At 44.6% G+C, this 21,755-nt stretch overlaps 1 protein-coding gene across 1 annotated transcript in view; it reads left to right on the top strand.

Annotated features, from left to right (window-relative positions):
• Slc35f4 (solute carrier family 35 member F4) overlaps positions 1 to 21,755 on the top strand; it is a 67,864-nt gene that overhangs the window by 22,574 nt on the left and 23,535 nt on the right. Inside the window, exon 5 of the mRNA XM_051143350.1 lies at positions 19,226 to 19,411. Coding sequence (XP_050999307.1) covers positions 19,226 to 19,411 — 186 coding nt within the window. The remainder of the gene's footprint in view (positions 1 to 19,225; positions 19,412 to 21,755) is intronic.

Raw genomic sequence — 21,755 nt, 5'->3', positions numbered from 1 at the left:
GAAGCAGAGAAGGAGTAACTGAAACAGTGTGGGCTTTTGAAACCTCAAAGCCTGCCCCCAGGAACACACCTCCTCCACCAAGGCCACACCTTCTATTCCTTCCCAAACAGTTTCGCCAACTGTGGACCAAGCATTGAAACATAGGAGCCTACGGGAGCCATTCTCATCCAAACTTTCACAGCCATTTCTCCTGCCCTGGCCTTAGTTAAAGTCAGGGTTTGTTTTGTTCCTCTTTCATCCTTTTTATTCCTTGAGAAATAACAAGTTTGCTCAACTCTACCAAGTATGAGATAAATGCATGTTTGACATCCTTGGGGGGGGGGGTTCAGGGGGGACGGGGAGGGGAGGGGAATTGATGCTGATTTGGAAGTGTGTATCACAGAAGGCAGCTTTAGGGTTTGATGGGAGTGGAACAGAATTAAGATGAAGGCTGTCAATGCTCAGGACATTTGGAAAACATGTAAGAGTTTCTCTGAGGAACCTCTCCAACCTACAAAGCCAGATGTTCCCCAACTGGCCACTTTCAAGATAAGCACGGAACCATTTGATTCTATGTTTTCTTATTTCGCCTAGTGACTGATTTTGCTCTATATGATTTTCGCTTACAAACATATAGTATGCCAGCACTAGTGTGCACAGGTGTGGATTGCGTGCTAGGCTGCAGCCAAACCTCAATCTGCCCCTTGGTTTAGGTGTGAAAATGCATTCTCACTTAGAAAAGCACATGCTTGGGGTGGGTGTGAACATAACAATCTATGGATGTGCAAAACTCTCAATTGATTTAAAGAAGAAAAAGAAACAGTCTTCAAGTCAGATTGCCTGTGCCTTGATTTCTCGGTAAAATTTAGCTAGTGAAAACTGATAAAAGTCTGTGTGTTATAACCTTCCTCAAATAAAATAATAGCCAGACATGCTACATCACTGAATTTTTACAACAACCTTCCCTTCTGCCAATGAGCAAGCTAAAGCCTAAAGAGGGAAGACAGCCTGCTCTCTAGTGAGAGGTGAAGACAGCATTCTACTCAGGTCACCTGACCCCCTCAGTGGACAGAGCTTCCAAACTGCACATTCAAGCTCCATAGAAGTTGCTGTGGACAAACATAATCAACATGCTAAACCTCAGATGGAACAGAGTCCACAGCAACTATTGCTGTCCTAGGAAAGCATCTCCTGGAGTATTCACCCAAGCTTCGAGGTTGAGAAGTACCTTTTCTGGGGGAGCAGGGAGAAGGTTGAGACAGGGTTTCTGTGTTTAATAGCCCTGGCTGTCCTTGACTTGCTTTGTAGACCAAGCTGGCTTTGAACTCACAGAAATCCCGAGTGCTGGGATTAAAGGAGTGCACCACCACGCCTGGCTGAGAAGTATCCTTAAGGAAACCAGGACTCCAGAACAGGGAGAAACTGAAGCTTGTGACTGTGAACCATACATTGCAGGAAAGAGAAAGACTTGAAGGGAGGGGACAAAGTCCCATCTTCCAGATGGAAGGATTGACAGATTCCTTTGCCACAAGTAAGACTTCTAGTCTATCATTATCAGCCACAGATATCTCACTTCCATCTAAACCCCTGATGGTTATATTATAACCCTTTTAAACTCTGACAAAAGGCTTTGAGAGCCAAGTCTGCTGCACACACCTGCTGACCAGACCTCTCGGCTCGTCCTCAGGGTGGACTCCTTCCAGAAGGTGGAAATTCAGAGGCTCCTGAATAGAGTGAGCACATGCATATTCCCAGCTCCCTCAAGAGGCAGGAGCAGAAGTGCCAAACAATCCCACTTTGGGGACCCAGTGTTTTGGGGGTGTTTGTTTGTTTTACAAGGACATCACTGTATAACCCTAAGTGGCCTGAAGCTCTCTATGTAGACCAAGCTGGCCTCAAACTCATAAAGATCTATCTGCCTCTGCTCCTGGGTGCTAGAATCAAAGATGCATACCTTCACCCCTGGCTTACTGCCCAGATCCATGAGGATCTAACAGCAACTGTCTGTGCAGCTTCGTTAAGTATCTGCCTCTCAAAGACAGAGATATGAGTGACACTAGGTTGCATCTGGAGCTTGCTCACTTTTCTATTAAAACACCAACTTCACAAGTATTTACTAAATATGTAGTAAGTACCCAGTGCCCTCTCATGGGGGTATCAAGGATCCAAAACAAGGGGACACTGACACCAGGCCTGTGATCCAAACACTTTGAAGGCAGAGGCAAAAGGACCAACAGTGCAAGGCCAGACTCTTCTACACAATGAATTTAAATCCAGTCTGGGCTACAAGTGCTATAAAATAATAATAGTAATTGTAATAATAACAATAATAATAATAATAATAATAATAATAATAATAATAATAATAATAATTGGTACTTTTCCTTCATTACAACATTCCTAATTTGGTTTATTTATTTGTTAGTAATTTGACAAACAATCTTTGAGCATGTATGGTTGGGATTTTTAAGACCATACACATGAAAGTAAATGGACATTATGTATAATATTATCTTTATTTCCTCCCCAAGAGCCAAGGTGTTACATGGTGCCCTCCAGAGATGACCACTCAGACACAGTTTATAACCAGTTGAAACTCTTTATTCCAGCTGGCTGGGACTACACCCAGGTATTCAAGTGTCCAGAAACATCACCTGGCATCTCGCTCCCCTGTTTGGGAGTAGCCTTCCTGTAAGCAAGCAGTTCGGTAGAAGCTAAGATAAGCAATTAGCTGGAGGAGTAGGTTTGCACAAGTAGGCAATTTAATAGAAGCTAAAATAAGTTGGCTAGGACATCCCAACCTTGGGTTGCTAGAACAGAGTTGGGCAATCTTCCATGTGATTCTTCACCAAGATCAAAATTCTGGTTAAACATGAAATGTCCTCAGCAAGAATACAAGATGGAAGAACCTTTGCACTGCTCTGCACTGTCACATTCTCCCACTGGTTCAGTTATTCATCCTGTTCTAGACAGACATTTTTGGTCATAGAGACCAGAAGCTTAGTTGGCCTTGCAGATAAAGATGCAGCATCCCACTGTTAGCCCAATCAGAGTAAGAATCAATGGTCTGGCTGATGCTGACCAGAAGACAGTCAGCTAAGGAGCCAGATCAGCAGACGCAGATACCAGCGGTCAGCTCCATATCTCCTTTCTTTCCTTTTCTTTGAGACTTTCTCTCTTCCTTTCTTTCTCTCTCTCCCTCTCTTCTCTCTTCTCTCTTCTCTCTCTCTCTCTCTCTCTCTCTCTCTCTCTCTCTCTCTCTCTCTCTCTCTCTCTCTCTCACACACACACACACACACACACATACTCTTTTCCTTCATATCAACTATTCTTTTTTTTCTTCCTTCCTCCCCCCTCTCCACCTTCTTTTATTCATCACCCTCAATGCTTTCTTCCTTTCTTTCTTTAAAGCAGTTGGCCATGCATGCACTCCAGGGCACTATCTGCCAGGTCCCATCAGCTCTTCCTCACTCTCCCCTCCTACCTCAGAGCGACAGGGTGAAGAACCCCCAGAAAGCATGCTGAAAACCAGACATGGCCCAGGCCCTGGCCCGCCACCTCCCAGCAGCCTCATGTGCTGTATATAGCAGATAAGAGGCTGGCTTTCTGAGGCAGCTGAAACTGTGCCAGTAAATACCTGATATCTCTCAGAGCCTTTCCAGAAACTCAGCAGATGGTTCATCAAGTCCTTCGAGACAGCTGAGTTACCTTACTATATTAGCTGGTAAGTTTCCCAGCTGACACTTTTAACCCTCCCAATAATGTTTAGTTTTTAAAAAGGGGGGACTTCCTTCCAATACGCCTTTACCTTAAACATTTTCCAACAAATGAATACAAGCCTGCAGCTCTTATCCTCTGAACATGGAGGTTTGCATCTTCCAATTATACAACTAGACAAGTCACTGAGAAAAGGTGACACAGATCATGAACAGGGAAGAAGTTGAGACCCACTTTCCCCACCCCAGGTGGGATTAGGGAATTATTTCCCCCTTTCCTTGTGCAGCCAGCTGCTTAGACCACACAGTGGAACACGCATCTCCAAGAACTATTTCCTTCTCCCTATGGCGCGGCTGAGAGAACAGCCAGACATTTGAGGTTTCCATGTGTGACCTGACTGGACCAAAAAATTCAGGTCCCCAATTAGGGAACAAGGTCTTAAGCCACAGGAGGAAGGGGAGTCTCGACCAGAGGAAGCCATTGGTTATTACAGGGAACTGGTGGTTACAGCCATAGCTCAGGCAGCAATATAGCAACAACAGCACTAGGCAGCTGTCATATAGCTATAGTCATTACCAGAAGAGCGCACCACACCGCATGGGCAGCCAACATGGCCTGTGAGCCTGCCAGTAGGCTGCCTCAGAGGCAGCTGTGGCTATGGTCTCAGAAAGGCTCAGTCCCCCTTCCATTTTAAATCCGTTTCTCCAACCAACAGAGGTGACAGAGAGACACACAGGGGGACACAGGCATACAGAGAGACACCTGGTAAAGACAAAAAAGGGAGACTACCACAGAGTCATACACCTGAACAGACCACGGCCATCTGGTGATGTCTCATACAGATCCTGGACACAGGATCTACAATCCCATCCAGCCTCTGCTTCATGTACTAACCAGATGGAGCCTCCTATTGACCAAACTTATCCTAACTCCAGAGGCATTTATATCAGATGACTTTTGATATACTTTTTTTTCCCTCATGGGTAGTGTCATCAGAGTGCTCCAGAGTGTTCCACAGTCACTGCTCAAAGAGGATTTTCTTGGGACTATGAAATATCTCAGGCCATTTGTCCCCTTAGAGTTCTCTCCAGATGGCATACTGTTCCCTGTTCCTGGGGGGTCCTGAGCCCCATAAGTGTCTGGGACCAGTTTCTTGGATTATAGAGGGGTCTCCAAAAATGTTATCGGTAGCCCACCAGAAATGACCACTGAGATATAGTTGGTAGCCAATTGAAAGCTTTTGTTCCAGCTGGCTAGGACTGTACTTGGTTGTTCAGGGACCTAGGTGTGGCCCCAAGTGTCCAGAACACAGGGTTTTTGAAGGCACAAACAGCCAGCATCTTGGCAGCTGGCTCACCAGCTTGTGGGTGGCTTTCATGTAGGCAAGCAGTTCGGCAGAAGCTTACCTGGAAGGGGCACAGTGCACACAGGCAAGTTAATAGAAGCTAAGAGAAGTTAGCTAGGACATCTTGACCTTGGGTTTCTAAAATAGAGTTGGGTAATTTTCCGTGGGATTCTCTGTCAAGAAGATCAAATTCTGGTTTAACATAAAATGGCCTTAGCAAGAATACAAGATGAAGGAGCCTTTGCACTGCCTTGCCCTGTTAAAACGGGGCTTCAACAAATGCCCATGGAAAACTAATAAATACAAAGACTACAAGTCAAGACACTCGACTGTGGCAGGGAGGGATGTGGGAAAGGGGGTAAGTAAATCAGAAATCACAGCACAGAGTAGCGCAACCTGGTAATTACAATGGATGCAGAAGAAGACCAAGAAATGTTCAACTAGTGGCACTTGAACTGAGTCTTGGAGGCAAAGGTTGAGCTTCCAGAAAGAGCCCCAGGGCCTGGAGTAGGAAGTGGTGGGATAGCAGCATTAAAAGAAAGGCTGAGAGAAAACCTGCTCATCACAAGCTAGACAGCCACGGCTCTTCCCTCTCCAGTGAGCTCATGAGTTCGACCTCCTTCACCTGCCCTGGGCTCTGGTGTCCCTTTCTGCTGAGCAGTGGTACCTCTCTCTGGCAATTACTGGAGATAGTGGGCTGACCTTCCAAGGACTCTCTGGGGAATGCATTCTCGTGCCACCTGCTAGGTGACCAATGCCTGAACATGGCAGTCACCTGTTGTTTGTTGTCCATTTGCAGAATCGTAACCGAGACTCTCCCACACATCTTGATTAACCCTTCACTGGACTTCAACCTCATCTACTTTCCAATTTCTCCAGCCTCTGCCTCTGTTCCTATTCCTTTCTCTCCGTCTCCCTCTCCCTCACTCCTTCCCTCCCTCCCCTCTCCCCCCCCCCCTCTCTCTCTCTCCTCCACTCTATTAGAGCTACTTTCATAAGTCATCTGTGACACTCTGACAGTCATAGCCCACAGCTATTTTTTTCATCCTTCATCCCCTGGGTCTTGAGACTGTGCAGATAGTCCCAATTTACAGGAGTTCGATTCTCAGTTTTCACACTTTAAAAGAAATGCACATTCAGTAGAAGGTGCACTTCGAATTTTGTACTTCAGTCTTTGCTGGGCCAGGCACGTGGTGTAGGAAACACTCTGGTGTAAGCCACAGTTCCTGGTCAAGCATGTGAGCGCCAAAGCAAACAAGCAGTACTCAAGGAGCAGGGCTGACAGGCTAGAGCAGAGCAGGTCTGGCGTTCTGAATACATCCTCAGCTGTCTCTGGGTTGTCGGAGCATGGCCCTAGAAGTCAGGAGCAATGGTGACTGAGGTGGTGGGCTTTGCCTCTCCTGATTCTCTCCTCCTGGACTCTCCCCTGACCTCCACGAGTCTGCTTCTGGCCTGCCTACTCCTTTCCTTTTGTTTGCAGGCCTCAGAGTTTCACACCATTCAGAACAGCACTCTCCAGAACATTCTTCCCAACAGCTTCACATGGCTCACTTTCTGCTGCTGATAAAATATTATGGCTAGAAGCAATTTAAGACAGAAGTTTTATTTTGGGACCCACGAGGCTAGAATTCATAACAGTGGGATAGGCATGACATGCATGAAGAAGCAGGAAGCAGGAAGCTGGCTATGTGGTGACCCAAAGCCTCATATATTTAACTTACTCGGTGCCTAATTGGTAGACCTATTTGGGAATGGCTGGGTGGTGTGGCCTTGTTGGAGGAGATGTGTTAATAGGGGAGCTTTGAAGGTTAAAAAGTCCATGTCATTCCCAGTGCCTGCCTCTCTGTGTCTCTGTGTCTGTCTGTCTGTCTGTCTGTCTGTCTGTCTGTCTGTCTGTCTGTCTCTCTCTCTCTCTCTCTCTCTCTCTCTCTCTCACACACACACACACACACACACACACACACACACACACACACACACGTGAGGATGTGTGTGTGTCCACTCCCACACCCCCTTTGTGGTTGTGTCTCATGATATGAGCTCGCAGCTACCATTCCAGTGTCCCGTTTCCTGCCTGCTGCCATGTTCCCCAGCATGATGATCATGGACTCTAATCCTCTGCAACTGTAAGGAAGGTTCGAATAAACTGATTCTTCTATGCATTGACTTGGTCATGGTGTCTTATCACAACAATAAAAAATAAGATATGGGCTGATCAACCATGCCCAGGAATCAAAGAGTTGTATATATTTGAGGTCTGGTTAATGTTGGTGTGGGATATTTTTTATTTATTTGCAAGGCTTTTATACTAAAGTTTATAAAAATTATTTTTAAAATAAAAAAGGAAGAAGAGACAGGCAGAACAGTAAGTATGATGAAATTTTAAATCCTCAAAGCCCACCCCCAGTGATATATTTCCTCCAGCAAGGTTGTATCTCTTAAACATTTCATAAGCTCCCAAACAGTGCCACCAACTGGGGACAAGTATCCAAATGCATGAAGTGATGAGGCACAGGCTCACCAAACACCCATAAAAGGCTGCAGCAAGTGGTCATGGGTAAGTAGCCCAAACCACAGCAAGGAAAACAAGCCTGTTGACCCACTTGCTCTCCAAAGCTGGCTAACATCTTAGATGGCTGCACCTCTCTATAGTCATGGTCCCTACAATCATGGACACTTGCTTGTCCAAAACAAAGACAAGCAAGACCCTAAGGGAGGGAAGTTGGGGGATAAGGATAGGGAGCAGAGATGGCTTCAAGGAACGCTTGAAGATAATACGAATGGTACCTTTATTTTGTTTCAGGGCCACTGTTGCAAATTTAAATTGTCTTCTAGACAGTGTGAACATCAGAAGAATTATCTTGCACTCTGGCAGAGAAATGTAAGCTTTCAGGAGGACCGCATGCATAATGACACTGTAAAAGGAAACCTTTATATTACACTCAGTTGTTGGTAACGGCACATTAAGCATCCTAACACTTGCATAGCTGCTGTAATTTGACTCACGTGGCTGCCTAAAGTGCTCCCGGGAGATAATTTACCCCTGTTTGCTTACCAAAGGAACAGAACAAATCCTCTAATATCTTTCCCATCATCTTCAGCCAAGAAATGATCCCTGTGATGGAGATTTTGATGGAAGCTTTGCAATTGCTATGGGAGCCAGGAGATGGCAAAACCCCAACCTGCATTCTAGGTAGAAAATGTTAAAGGAGCCAAAAAGTGTTCAGCCCTGTCTCCTATTAAATCACAGAGCCATACTGGGCTTCCGCAAGTTCTTTGCATCACGGATGAGGACTACCTTTTTTCTATCAAAGCTACTCTGACTTGCCTCACCCTTTCTATCCGTTCGTGTGCCCATCCATGCATTCAAAACCCACCCACACATCACTCCTCCAGAACCCACCCACACATCTGTCCTCCATCCACTTATATGTAAGACTTCTGTGCTTGGTTAATTTCTACATGTCCAAAAAAATCCATCCGCTCTATGGAGTAGTAGTTCCCTCTGCATCTGTGTGTTGTCTCCTCACCTTTCTCTGCCTTCCATCTCCAGCCAGTCTAGTTGTGCAGCTCTTTCTGCCAACAGTACTCTTTCCAACATGACAACAGCTGTCATATCATTAAAGACTGTACACTGTGCCTTCTCCGGTTCTTTTCTACTGCTTCCTATGTCCTAACATTCTGAGCTTCCCCTCCCCTGACCCTTCTGGGGGCTTTTTCATAGGTTCACTGCTGTCTTAGTTGGGGTTTCTAGTGCTGTGGTAAACATCATGACAAAAAACAACCTAAGTGAATAGGTTTTGTTTCCGGCTGACATTTTACCTCATGGCTTCTGGGGCATCTCAGCATTACTCATCTGCATTCGTCAGCTGACACTTTCCCCTGAGATGGTGTCATCTACCTATCTATTAACTTTACAAAGTCAGTACATTCACCAGCCAAGGTCTATCGCCTCACTGTTCTGAAGGCTGGAAGTCTGAACCTAGAAGTAAAGCTATTTCCAGTGTTATGTTCATCAGAGACCATGACTCTTACTTGGCCTCTGGTGGTTTCTCAGACATGTGAGCATTATTTGGCTTCTGGAAGCATCAGCCATCTTCCTCCTTCTTCTCATGGTGTCTTCCCTGCAAGTATGGTGTGGAATATTACCTCTTGAATAAAGTCATCAGTTGCATGGAATGAGGCCCAGTCCTATGTCCTCATTTTAATTTTTTACCTCTTACTATCTCATAAGAAAGTTATATTCTCAGGTATTGACTGGGGTTAGGCTTTCTACAGGTGTCTGGAAAGAAAAAACAGGTACAGTTCAACTCCTGGCTTTCCCATAGCTGCTGTCGTGTGTTACTATGCTATGGCTCTCACTTGGTGTCTCCAACCCAAATATGGCTCATGAAATCTAATGCTGAACCTCGAGTCATCTTCCTATGGATGAATTTCATGTATTTGTCTAAGACAAAATCCCCAACCTTCCACAAAACATGTCCTCTCAGCTTTATGAATGGTGCTTTCTCAATTCAGATGACCTAGACAAAACTGTGTGTGTGTGTGTGTGTGTGTGTGTGTGTGTGTGTACCCATGTGTGCACAGCACAGTTGTGAAAGTCAGAAGGCAACTCCAGGTGTCAGTCTTCATGTGCCTTCCACATTTGTCTGAAATAGGGTTTCCCGTTGGCCTAGAACTTCACCAAGTGAGCTGGGCTAACTGCCTCGGAGCATCCAGGGATCAGCCTTTCTTCACATGCCCTCTCTCGTTCTCTCAGATTACAGACACATACAGTCGTACCAGCTCTCCATGTGGGCTCCAGGGGTCCAAACAAGCCTTCAGTTGTGTAAGGCAAGTACTCTACCACTAAGCCGTGTCCCCAGACTGTGCTTAAGGAACCGACCCGCCCAAAGGGAAGCTGCTGCTTCCCCCACAGCAATTTACAATGTAACCAAGATAATTCCCCGCTGACATCTGAATGGACTTAATGTGGAAATAGAACGGTCAGGTTTGGGTCCCTGCAATGTGAGAAATGGGCAACAGAGATGGGATAATTGGAGAGGATGGCTTGTTGTGGGGCGTCTGTCATGGACACTGGACGCAGAGAGTTGGCGTTAGGCCTTGAGATCTATTTTGATTGGATTTCACTAACTGGGAGAAATTCTTGTAATAGAATTGTCACTTGACAAAACTCTGAAGTTACTTCAGACACAGGCTTCTGGACATGCATGTGGTGGATTAGCTTACATTGTTAATTGATAAGGAAAGACCCATCTTAAGTGTGGCCGGTTCATTCTATGGGCTGTGTAACATGAAGAAACACACACACAAGCCTATATTCAGTGTTGTCTTCTTCTGAGCATGGATACACTGTGTCCAGCTGCTTCAATCTCCTAATGGCTTGACTTCCCTGCCATGGGCTATAACCTGGAGCGGTGAGCTCAACCAACCTGTTCCTCTTAAGTTCTTTTTGTCAGTATATTTTATCACAGCAACAGGAACCAAAACTAAGGCAGGGTTTCTATGTGTCAGGCGGGGACTTGTCAAGTGAGTTTGGGTTACAGGGCTACACCTGGCATGTGTAGGTACCCATAATGATTATGGATATGGCCTAATGCTGGTTGTTTAGCTTTCCCTGGTGTCCTGGGTGGCAGAACTGTGAATCATTCTATTCCTATTGTGTCTTAACCCACAGACCTGCCTAAGCAGCGGCCTCTACCAGCTTCGCTCTGGCCTTCCTCCTCAGGTGATTGACGTGTGTGTAAATAGCATCAGCTCTTCCCCTAGCAGACGTGTCTGTCTTTTTTCGCTCCTGCTCATGAGGAAGGCATAAATATTTTGTGAACTGGCACATAAGCTCTGGCTTAAAAGCCTAGTCCCTAAAGGAGAAGATATTTGTGGACCATTAGCATTGGCAAGGGACTGCTCAATAGATTGGCTTCCAGAGACTAGCTTTTCCACCCACTTGGCATTTAGCTCACTTTACAAAAATTGCTTCTGTAATTGGCTCTTCCCCTCCTGGACCATAACAAAATGAGGGCAAGTGCCATGACTTCTCTTTCTTCCCTGCATCTAGCAGAGAGCTAAGACCCAGCTAGGCCACATTAGGCAACCATCACACTGATGGCCAGGTCATCACAGAAGCTGGCCAAGAGCCACAGGTTTCTCTTGAAGCTGAGGTTTGGACTAATAATGACTGATGAGGCTGCTTCATCAATGTTCTGTCAAATCTGTTAATCAAGAAATTCAACAAGGCCATTTGAAAGGGAATGTGTTCCAGAATCAGTAAGCAGAGGCTTTCTAGAGCCAGAAAGTAGTGTTCCCCAAGGTTGGTGTGCACTAGTGACATTGCACGAGGGTGGTAATAAAGCACCTGAGAATCACAGGTCCCTTTACATATAGCCCTATATGTATGTGAGCAGCCTGGTTTATGCTACAAGAAAATCAAGACTTCAAGGAAGGAGAATCAGAGGTCCCTTCACTATAGACGAAAGTCGTGTGTCGCCTAATGCAAAGACTCAGTCATTATAAATGAAAGTTGGTGTGTCACCTAATGCAAAGGCTCAGTCACTATAAATAAAAGTCAATGTGTCACCTAATGCAAAAGCTCAGTCACTATAAATGAAAGTCAGTGTGTCACCTAATGCATAGGCTTAGTCACTATAGATGAAAGTCATGTGTCGCCTAATGCAAAGGCTCAGTCACTGTAGACAAAGGTCAGTGTGTCGCCTAATGCCAAGCCAGCAGGTGGCTCACTCACAGAAGCACGCCTAGCTTCTGAGGGTTCAGACCTTACCTGTGTTGGCAGCTTCTTGAAGCTCCATCCTATCCAAACTCTTCCCTCTTTTACCAATGGCGAGAATCCAACACAGCCAGGAAGAAAAGATCTCAAGTCATGTTTCCAACAAAACCGTCAGATACTTGGGTACAAGAGTGGCTCCGTAAAACTGATTTGCAGAGGAGGGAACTATGCGAGAGGAGATGTGCCTTTTGGCTGCGCACTAACTTCTGCCTGAGATATTAGAGATTCTGTCTCCTCTGTCAAGTGGGGACAGTAAAAGCCATCCCGCAGTGTTCTTGAAGCACCTGAAGATGGTATGTGAATCTTCTCGGCACACAGTAGGTATGAAGCATATGCTAGGTGCTTTGTTTTTATGTCACAAAAGTCAGTTGTGGTGCTAACTGGTGTTGCACTCAGCTCTAGAAACACTGGGCGCATCCTATCCTAGACAGAAGAAGACACAGTTTTAGGGGTGAGATGTGTATAGCAGCAGTATTCTAATGGTTTTCCTTTCACATACAGATTTTAATCAAATGAAAAACTTTAAACGGTCTTTCTTTTTAATGTGTAAGTACCCACGTCTTTCAAATACATGTTTTGAAAACCTACGTTTTCAGTTAGATACTTATCACTTTGATTAAGATAATTATCGTCTTTAAGAAAAAGCCGAGGACAATACAGGCCATAAACTTCAAACCCCTACCCAGATCTAGCCAATGGACAGGACATTCTTCACAGTTGAGTGGAGAGTGGGGTCTGACTTTCACAGGTACTCTGGTGCCTCATATTTGACCACGTCCCCTGGATGGGGAGGCCTGATGGCACTCAGAGGAAGGATAGCAGGCTACCAAGAAGAGACCTGATACCCTATGAGCATATACAGGGGGAGGAGGTCCTCCTCAGTCACAGTCATAGGGGAAGGGAGTAAGGGGAAAATGGGAGGGAGGGAGGGATGGGAGGATACAAGGGAGGGGATAACCATTGAGATGTAGTATGAATAAATTAATTTTAAAAAGGAAAAAATTACAAGAATAAATTAATAAAAAAAAAAAGGAAAAAATTTCTTAAATGGAGCTGAAGAGATGGCTCAGAGGTTAAGAGCACTGGCTGTCCTACCAGAGGACCCTTCTTCAAGTCCTAGCACCCACATGGCAGTTCACAACCGTCTATAACTCCAGTTCCAGAGGTCCAACCTCCTCACACAGACATGCATGTAAGCAAAATGCCAATGTACCAATAAGGAATAAAATTAAAAGGAAGCATCAGAAAACATTTTTTTAATTTCGTAAATATAAAACATGTAAGATCTACAAAAATACAGACAATGATATAAACAGCAGGTGTCTTAACAAGATATTTATTTATAAAATGAATAATCGACAAAAAATATTACATTGGAAAATAACAATAAAACGAATAAAAATTGTCAGCTATAAGAAGTCAACCGCACATGACAAGTATAATAGATAATACTGGGGTTGGGATGTTTTTGTTTCTTAGAGAACACAGTACCAAGCTGGGAATGTGGCTCACAGGTAAAGCATTGGCTTGCTACACCCAAGGTCCTGGATTTGGTTGCCAGCACCACAAATATAAATAGTAAATAAATAAACAAGTAAGTAAAATAGATCAAAATGGAAAGTTGCAGTATTACCTGTGTGTGGAACACCACTAACCAGTACAACTCTTCGCAATAATTCTAATGCTATGTGTTTACCTAAGAACAAGGGAACCCTTAGGCAAACCCATGAAAACTTTAATAAATGCCAGCCAATACTGATGACAGTAACCCTACTATAGTCAAATACTTCTTGCCCATGAAATTCATCACAAATTAATTTTAAAGACTTTTTTTTAGTATGGGTATATGTGTGCTGGAGTATGTGTGTAGATGTGTGTACTGGTACCTACAGAGGTCAGAAGAGGTGTGGTTACAGGCACTTGTCAGGTGCCCAGTGTGGGTTCTGGGAAGTGAACTCGGTTCTTCTCCAAAGGCAGTTTGCACTCCTAAGCAGCTCACTAGCACACAAATGATTTTGTAATGAAATATAGCTTTCCACCTGGTGTTCTGTTGAGTTATTATATGTTTCTGTGAGAAAAGAGATTAGATAATTGTGACTGGCAGCTAACATAAAGTCTGGAATTGTATTTGTTTCCGGTGTTTCTTTGTTCACTCTAACATCGTCATGAAAAATATCACTGCTCTTCAACCCATCAAAAATTATTTGAACATCTCAAAGTTGGTTTCAGTTAGCACATTATTTGGAAAAGTTGGAAGACTCGTTCCCCCAAAAGACCTAGTGTTTCTGGTAGATAGCGGACGTACGAGAGGCAACTAACACAGTCCAGGCTTGAGAGGGAGATAGCAGACGTGCGAGAGGCAACTAACAGTCCAGGGGTGTGGGGGAGAAGGTTGATGCTCTCTGCCACCAGATCTGCACATGTTCCTTACCTAATGCTTAAGATGAAGCTTCCAGACCAGCTCAGAGGGTTTGTAAAGCCAGGGGCTTCACTGTCTTTTTTGTCCATAGGGGATAAAGGCAATGGCAAGGTCGCTGGTTTAAATGGTAACTGTAAATTTGGTCTGTGCTCCTCTCTGGGAGGTTTTTACAATGTTTCCACTACTAGCCATGGGAGCTAGACAGGAAGTCAGTATAATATACACAGTTTCCTCAAGATCTTTTACTCTGAGCAGCTACATTTCTCTCTTACAGCCTAACGCTGTAAGAATGAAAACCTGGAAACTTAACATTTTCTGCACACTCGACAAGCCTCAGCTAACTGAGAAGAAATGAAGTTGCACGCCACAATGAAAGTTAATACTATAAAGAGATGGTACCAGATGTTTCCAGCTGATCCTGAGTCGGGGACATCTTAGCTATTCTGTCCCTGAGTTGATAAACTTCTGAAAAGTTCCCCTTTTCCTAACTTAATTTAGAGTGGATTTCTAATGCATGAAGTCAACATTCTAAAAAGCATATTCTTATTGTCCGTATTGTCCATCAGCTGTCCTTCTTGAGTGCCTCCTGTGAGCCACAAAATCCAAGGCACAGAGGAAACAAAAGGGTGGAGATTCATGTGGCCACCTTGGCCTCAGTATCTACACTTAGATATGGCTGAGCCCAGATTCCTACCACATCTCCATGGATTTAGGCAGCCTGGGTTTTCAACTACTCCATACTGTTTTGATCCTTTTCAAGAAGGAAGTAAAGGCATAAACCCAGGATTCCCATGCTCTTTTGTGCTCTTATTTCAGAATCTTGAAGTCGATCGTCTACTGCTAGGCTCCATGGTACACACTTCATGTATTCAGTCTCCTCTGACTAGACAGCCCACTCCACAGCTTAAAACTCTGTCTGGTGATAGGCTGTTCATTCTCCAAGGCCACTCTTGCTGTAAGCGCAGAGCTGTCTCTGCTGCAGACTTGGCATGGACTCACTCCCCCCTTAGCCCACAGTTCACATAAAGCTGTGGTTAGTTGGGTACTGAGTTGAGAGCTCCGTGTAGGCACAGATAATGTATCCATCAGTTGTCTGACTTCACCCCTGACACAAACATACTTAACAATAGGTACTTAACAACTATCTGCTGGGCTCCATTGAAAATATATATTCTCTTACCTGGGTAGATATTAAAAATGGCCCATAATGACCTCACTACTATGGCTCATGTCTTAGAGAGTAGAGAAGCTAGCTGACCTGACTACTGGGAGACTCTACCTGGCACTCCTAATACACTCTAAAACTCCTATTAGAGTGGATATTATACATGCATTTGCAAACCCCGCTTCCGTCCCGTCACTCAGCGGCATAGAAGGCAGGAGTGATTTATTTATAATGCTTTGTTGCATCTCAAGTGATATGCTGAATACTGAATTTTTATATTAAATGATCGGTACATGATGATGTCGGCCAGGACAGTATGTTTATTTCCAAAACAGATGCCTGCTCCATGGCTTAAGCTCTTACTGTGCCACCGGGCCTGGCCATGAAGCTTAAGGTTCACCTTTTTTTTTTTTTAAAGAATTAATGAGTAAGATGTCTTCAGTAGATGAACTGTTAGCAGATCTCTTCTTCAAAGCAGGCAGTAGGAGACAACTGGCAGTGGGCAATTGGCTACACTGTATAAGGATGCCAGGATCTACTGTTTCCAGTGAAAACAAGGATGAAAGAAAAATCACTTCTGTGAGTTACAAGTCGATTGCTTGTTTGCTGGGTGTAGCTCACTTGTGGAGCGTGTGATTAGAGTGCACAAGGCCTTGAGTTTGATTCCTTGTACCACAAGCCAACAAAAATTCACTACTTGCCATACAAAACCTATACATAGGTTGCCAGAATTAGGTGGTCATGGCCTCAACCCCATCGTAATTTGCAGCCCTGCTTACTTCTAGACTGTCTCCTTCCCACCTAAAGCACTGGGTAAATACAAAAGGAAACCTGATACTAACCTAAAAGATGACCTAGAGCCATACCCCCTAGAAACACATGGTACAAACGGGACTTGGTTTTGAAAGACCCTTAGAGTATCTGTGAATCAACCCTTTTGGAAAAGCTTTGGTGGATGAGAGCACGTGAATCTTGGTCTCTTGCCACTGGACTTGCACTGTTCAGTTAGAGACACCCTTGCGCAATGGTCAGTGGACACAGTGGATATGAAAATAAGACCCCACATATTCTTAGCAGGTGGCACTGGTTTAATTAGAGACATCGGTGTGTGATGCTTCTGGGGACTGTTGAGTATCTCTACATTTCAAACTCACTATTAAAGAATGCGCCTTAGTCAGGTCAAGTCAAGATGTTTAGTAATAGGAGATGCAGCACACCGAATTTGTAAACATCTCCAGTCATTCTTCCAGGGTTAAAAGAGAAAACTAAAAGGGAAAGAACATGCGGTGAGTGGAAATCGTGGGTGACAGAACGGACACCGTGTGAAGGCTGCACATACACTCCCCTGATTAGTTCCTGTAGCTCTTGAGAGCTGAGGAATGCAAGCCTCCTTTTCCTTGATAATGCGACCGCTCCGCTGCGAGTCTGACAGTTTTCACGGTTATCACTCTAGTATATGTCGTGATAAACGCAAAGCCAAATTAAACAAGGATGCCACTGACAGTTCAAGATTCTAGTTCCCATTGGACATCTTCTACCATCTTAGAAGAACCACGTCCAGACCAGGCTGCCATGGCACAAAGGGAATGATGCGCTGCTCCCACTGATGGCGAGGGAAGGTGTGCTTTACCACAAAGAGCAAACGCAAAGGTCCCGAGAGTGAAGAGAGCTGTATGTCTATCCTGATGTGCAAATGTCTAATCTGATTCTCCTACTCTGTATCTAGTCACGTTGCTGGATCCTTATTGGAACTAACAAGCACTGCTTAAGGTCACACTGTGCATAGAACATCTTACCCAGATGTTTAAATCCATATAAACTATAAGGCACATATATACAGGTATGACTAGGGTTACATATACACATGCATACATATACACTTTTTAACTTGACATATGTATACATATTTTCTAGCTCTGAAAAATGAGAGCTCAGAATCAGAGGAACCCCAGTACCAATGAACTCATCATTTACAATGAGGCATTGGTTTCTAGACACCGTTCTTCAAGAAAATAAGGACCCATTCCAAAAGAGGAACGCAAAAATAAAAGGCAAGTTTGGTCATGACTCAGCATATGAGATAAATGTATATCGGTCCATACCACTGTAAATTGTTAAATAAGTAAATGAGAGAATAAAAAGGGAAACTTTTATTTGTGAAAAAGGTTTTCAAATAGTCAAGATAGAACCCTCTAGAATGTGGCTTAAACCATCTGTCTCACATCCCATAGTGTGACAGGACTTAGTCACCGCCTACGAAATTGAGCACAAGCATGGAGAGCAAGAAGCCTGACAAATTAGGGAAGGGGAGATGACTCAGCAGTAAGAGCATTGGTTGTTTTTCCAGAGGACCTGGGTTCAACTGCCAGTATCCAGGCAGCAGCTCACAACTATATGTAACTCCAGTTCCCTGGGCTCCAACACCCTCCTCTCCCTTCTGCAGGCACAAGCCATGTATATGGTACACAAACACACATGCAGCCAAAACACCCAGACACATAAAATAAATACACAAAATGTTAAAAGAAATGTTTTCTGTTTAAGAAAAAGTAAAGAAATGTAACAAATCCTACCTTAGCCATGTGGCCACAGGCAGCATCATCACTGACGTCATACTAGCAGCAGCATCACTGACGTCATACTAGCAGCAGCATCACTGACGTCATACTAGCAGCAGCATCACTGACGTCATACTAGCAGCAGCATCACTGACGTCATACTAGCAGCAGCATCACTGACGTCATACTAGCAGCATCATCACTGACGTCATACTAGCAGCAGCATCACTGACGTCATACTAGCAGCATCATCACTGACATCATACTAGCAGCAGCATCACTGACGTCATACTAGCAGCATCATCACTGACATCATACTAGCAGCAGCATCACTGACGTCATACTAGTAGCAGCATCACTGACGTCATACTAGCAGCAGCATCACTGACGTCATACTAGCAGCATCATCACTGATGTCATACTAGTAGCATACATGACTGATATCAAAAAAGATATTCCATCTCTCCATTGTATCCCAAACCCATATTTGCAATATTATCATGCAAGATATAACGGACAAATCTCACTGGAGGAAAATTCTGCAAAACAATTTATCATCACACCTCAAATTCAAAATTATTTAAAACTAGGGAAAATAGGTGGCTAAGGAGATATGATGATTAGATGTAATAGGGCATCCTAGATGGAGTAGGGACATTAGTGATATAATGAGTGGGATTCAAAGGAAGGCCGAAGTCTGGTCAACAGCAATGTGCCAGTGTTTATCTCATAACAAAGCACCATTTGAGGTGGGAGAGTCAAGGGTCCGGCTGCAGCTCCTACACAGCTGTGGGGATGATAGGCCCATGAAGACCGTCCTGTGCCGGGGATACACAGAAGAGGCGTGGCATATAGTGGGACGGATTCCCGAGGGCTGGTTTTTTTGTCCACTACAGTGGCTAAAGGCTACAGGTGAAACTGGACTTCAGCAGTCAGTCTGGCAGAAAAGCATACAGTGAGCCTTTGATAGGAGGGAGAGAAAGGGGTGAAATCAGATGTAACACAAGGCCTCGAGTTCCTTAAATAAACTACGTGTGCTGAGAGTTTTAATACAAGCTTCATCTTCTAATGCTCACCTCTAGTTAACAAATCTATCAAAAAAGGCTCCTAGAGACCGGGAGCCGGCCTCCATGTGTTTCCTTTTGGGGGGTCCTTCACTGCCTTGGCCATGAACCTGACTGCCAAGGAACCTGAAGTCCCTTCAGGTTTTTCTGCTCAGACATCCTCAAACTGGTACACACTCACTCTGTCTTTCCAGGTACGTCCAGATCCTCAGTTACTCGCTGCAAACCAGGATCCAACTGCCCCAGTTCACACAGCAGCATCAGCAGGCAGCTGTCCCCTCTGTCTGTCACCGAAGACTCCTCTGCTCCTATACTTGAACTTCAGAGCCGAGGATCCTCTGCAATTTGTGGACACAGAGTCGAGAGACAGAGCAGATCAGGTATGTGGTCACCTCGTCTGAAGTGGTGCTTCATCTTGGCCTTCTAGGCAGCCAGGAAAGACGTTACCTTGCGCACAGAAGGTAGGAGGGTTTCCCAGACTCTTATGAATGAGTGCAGGGATGATTTATCAAACAGGAAGAGGAAGAAGTGAGGACATAGGAACATGTAATTAGGGATATGCAAATACAGTGTCATAGGGAACCAAACTTCAAAATCTATTGCGGAAAATTTTTACAACATAGTCAACGACCTGTAATGAAATTTACAAGGTAGTTCATTTTCTCATTTTCTGATGCCAAACCCAGCACCTTCTAGCTCAGCTCTGAGATTCAGGCATGGCATTCCGTATCCAGTCTAAAGAAAATGGAAACATCAGCAAAATCAGACCAGGCTTTCGCCCCTGTCAGGACTGCCAGTGCCTGGTACTCATCCAGTCTCCCCAAGCTCCTGTGAGGCACTTAACCAACCAGCATGGTCTGCTCCTTGTGACGCCTTCAGCCTTTCCTCACATCCACCTAACCACTCGCCAACTCTTGGTTTACTGGTGGCTGCGTGGATCTCGGTCCATGAGCTTCCCAGCAAAGTGTGACGATCTAGATGCAGGTGGATTCATCACTTGCTGCTTAAGACTGTGACACTTTAGTCTCGGACCGTTCATTGTGGGAAAGAATAAGCCTTGTCACAGGTGGGAGCAGTCTTGGCGGGCTTTACCCTTGGGGCACCCCATGAATACCTTGTGACAGACTGAGTGGAGCCATCCTGGGTCTGGAATTCAGGAAGCAGACCTGGGAACCCCACCTGGACTATTGTCTTTCTAATTGAAAGACCGGGAGAAGGAGCCGGTCCTTCCCACGTGACTCAGGCAGTTGGGGAGGAGAGAACAACAAAGTCAGCTGGGCAGAGAGCGTAGGGAGCAGCGGACCGGCTGGACCAGCACGCGGGCCAGAGAGACACCTAAGGACCCATCCCGTGGAACGGATACTGGAAGGTTCACTCTTTTGTTTCTTTAACCCTTTTTTCCTTCTTGTGTAAGCTAGTTGGGATGTATAATAAAGTTTTATTATAAAGAAACAGAGCCAACAGTTCATATTCCTTTCCTATCCACTCATCAAATGACCATGCATCTACCTTCCCAGAAAGAAAGGAAAAAACTGTTTTCTAAGTAACAGTTCAATATCATCTATCAGATTTTGTTCAGCAGTTACGAGAACTCTTCCCTGGCTAGTGTGTCTCCCTCCTTGTCTGATGTCAGGCTCTCTAGTTTATTTCTTCCATGATCAGCCCCTATACCTCTTCTGCCTGCATTCAAAACGCCTCCTTGGCCTGACCATTCAGCTGGGCTGGCCATATGCCAAAATCTCTTTCAGTTTTCAAAAAGCAGAACACATCATCCAAATAACTGGTTAGTTAAAGAAAACTAACAAAGCCAAATGTTAAGAGATTATTTTTAATGAACAAAAATGACAGTTTGTGAGATTTAATGGAGGTGGTGGTAAGTGAAAATGAGGCAGGAAAATGAACAAAAGGCCTCGTTCAGAGTCCTGTTGACTTATGAATAGATTCTTTTATATGCATAAATCCTAGATTGAATGTGTGTTCAGAATAAAGACACCTAGAGCTTTTCTGCTTTGCAGAGCCTCTCACCCAAGCCTGGGGTCTTTTCATCTGCATTGAGTAGGTTTCTGTTTCTTTTCTGGCCTCCTGGCACAATAATCTCTCATCTATCATTTGGATTTATCTTCATTTTCCCTTTCGTCTCTGCACAAATCACAGGGCATTTGAAGAACTGTTATCCAGAGCCGATAATGTCTGGGCATAGTTAAGGGAGCTAGTTAAATCCTGCTTCCTGCCTCATCTCAATGTCTCTGCACTAGGGAAGTTCCTCCTGACCACATCTGTTTCTATTCTCTATGGAGCCTCATCTCAGTATGAACTGGCCCTGGTCATCTTGTGTCATGTGTGTTTTGCCAGACTGTAAACTCAACTCTTTCACTTTTGAACCCCTGAGACCCAAAGAGAGAACCAGATTTACGAGTCTCCAAAGAGTGCATTGACTAAGTCAGAGAATGGCCATTTTCACCTGCTGTTACTCAAGACTCCAAGAATTCAGTATGACTTATAAGACGAAGAAATTCCACAGAGATTGCTGTAGTCACATTTATATTCCAAAGTGAAGACTTCACTCTCAATGATTATCTGTAAAGCCTTAGGCCAGCAAAGGATGCAGCCCCAGGGGTGCAGGAGGAAGTCAGGCTTTGCTTCACCAAGTCCTGGGAACACGTTCAGGCAGGTTCTGGAAAGGCTAAGTGAGAAAAACCGACCAGTCACTACTTCCACTCCAAG

This window comes from Acomys russatus, chromosome 3 (assembly GCF_903995435.1).
Source record: "Acomys russatus chromosome 3, mAcoRus1.1, whole genome shotgun sequence".
NCBI classification, from domain to species: Eukaryota; Metazoa; Chordata; class Mammalia; order Rodentia; family Muridae; genus Acomys; species Acomys russatus.
The sequence above is the reverse complement of the archived record's forward strand: the minus strand, read 5'-3'. Positions and strand labels throughout refer to the sequence as shown.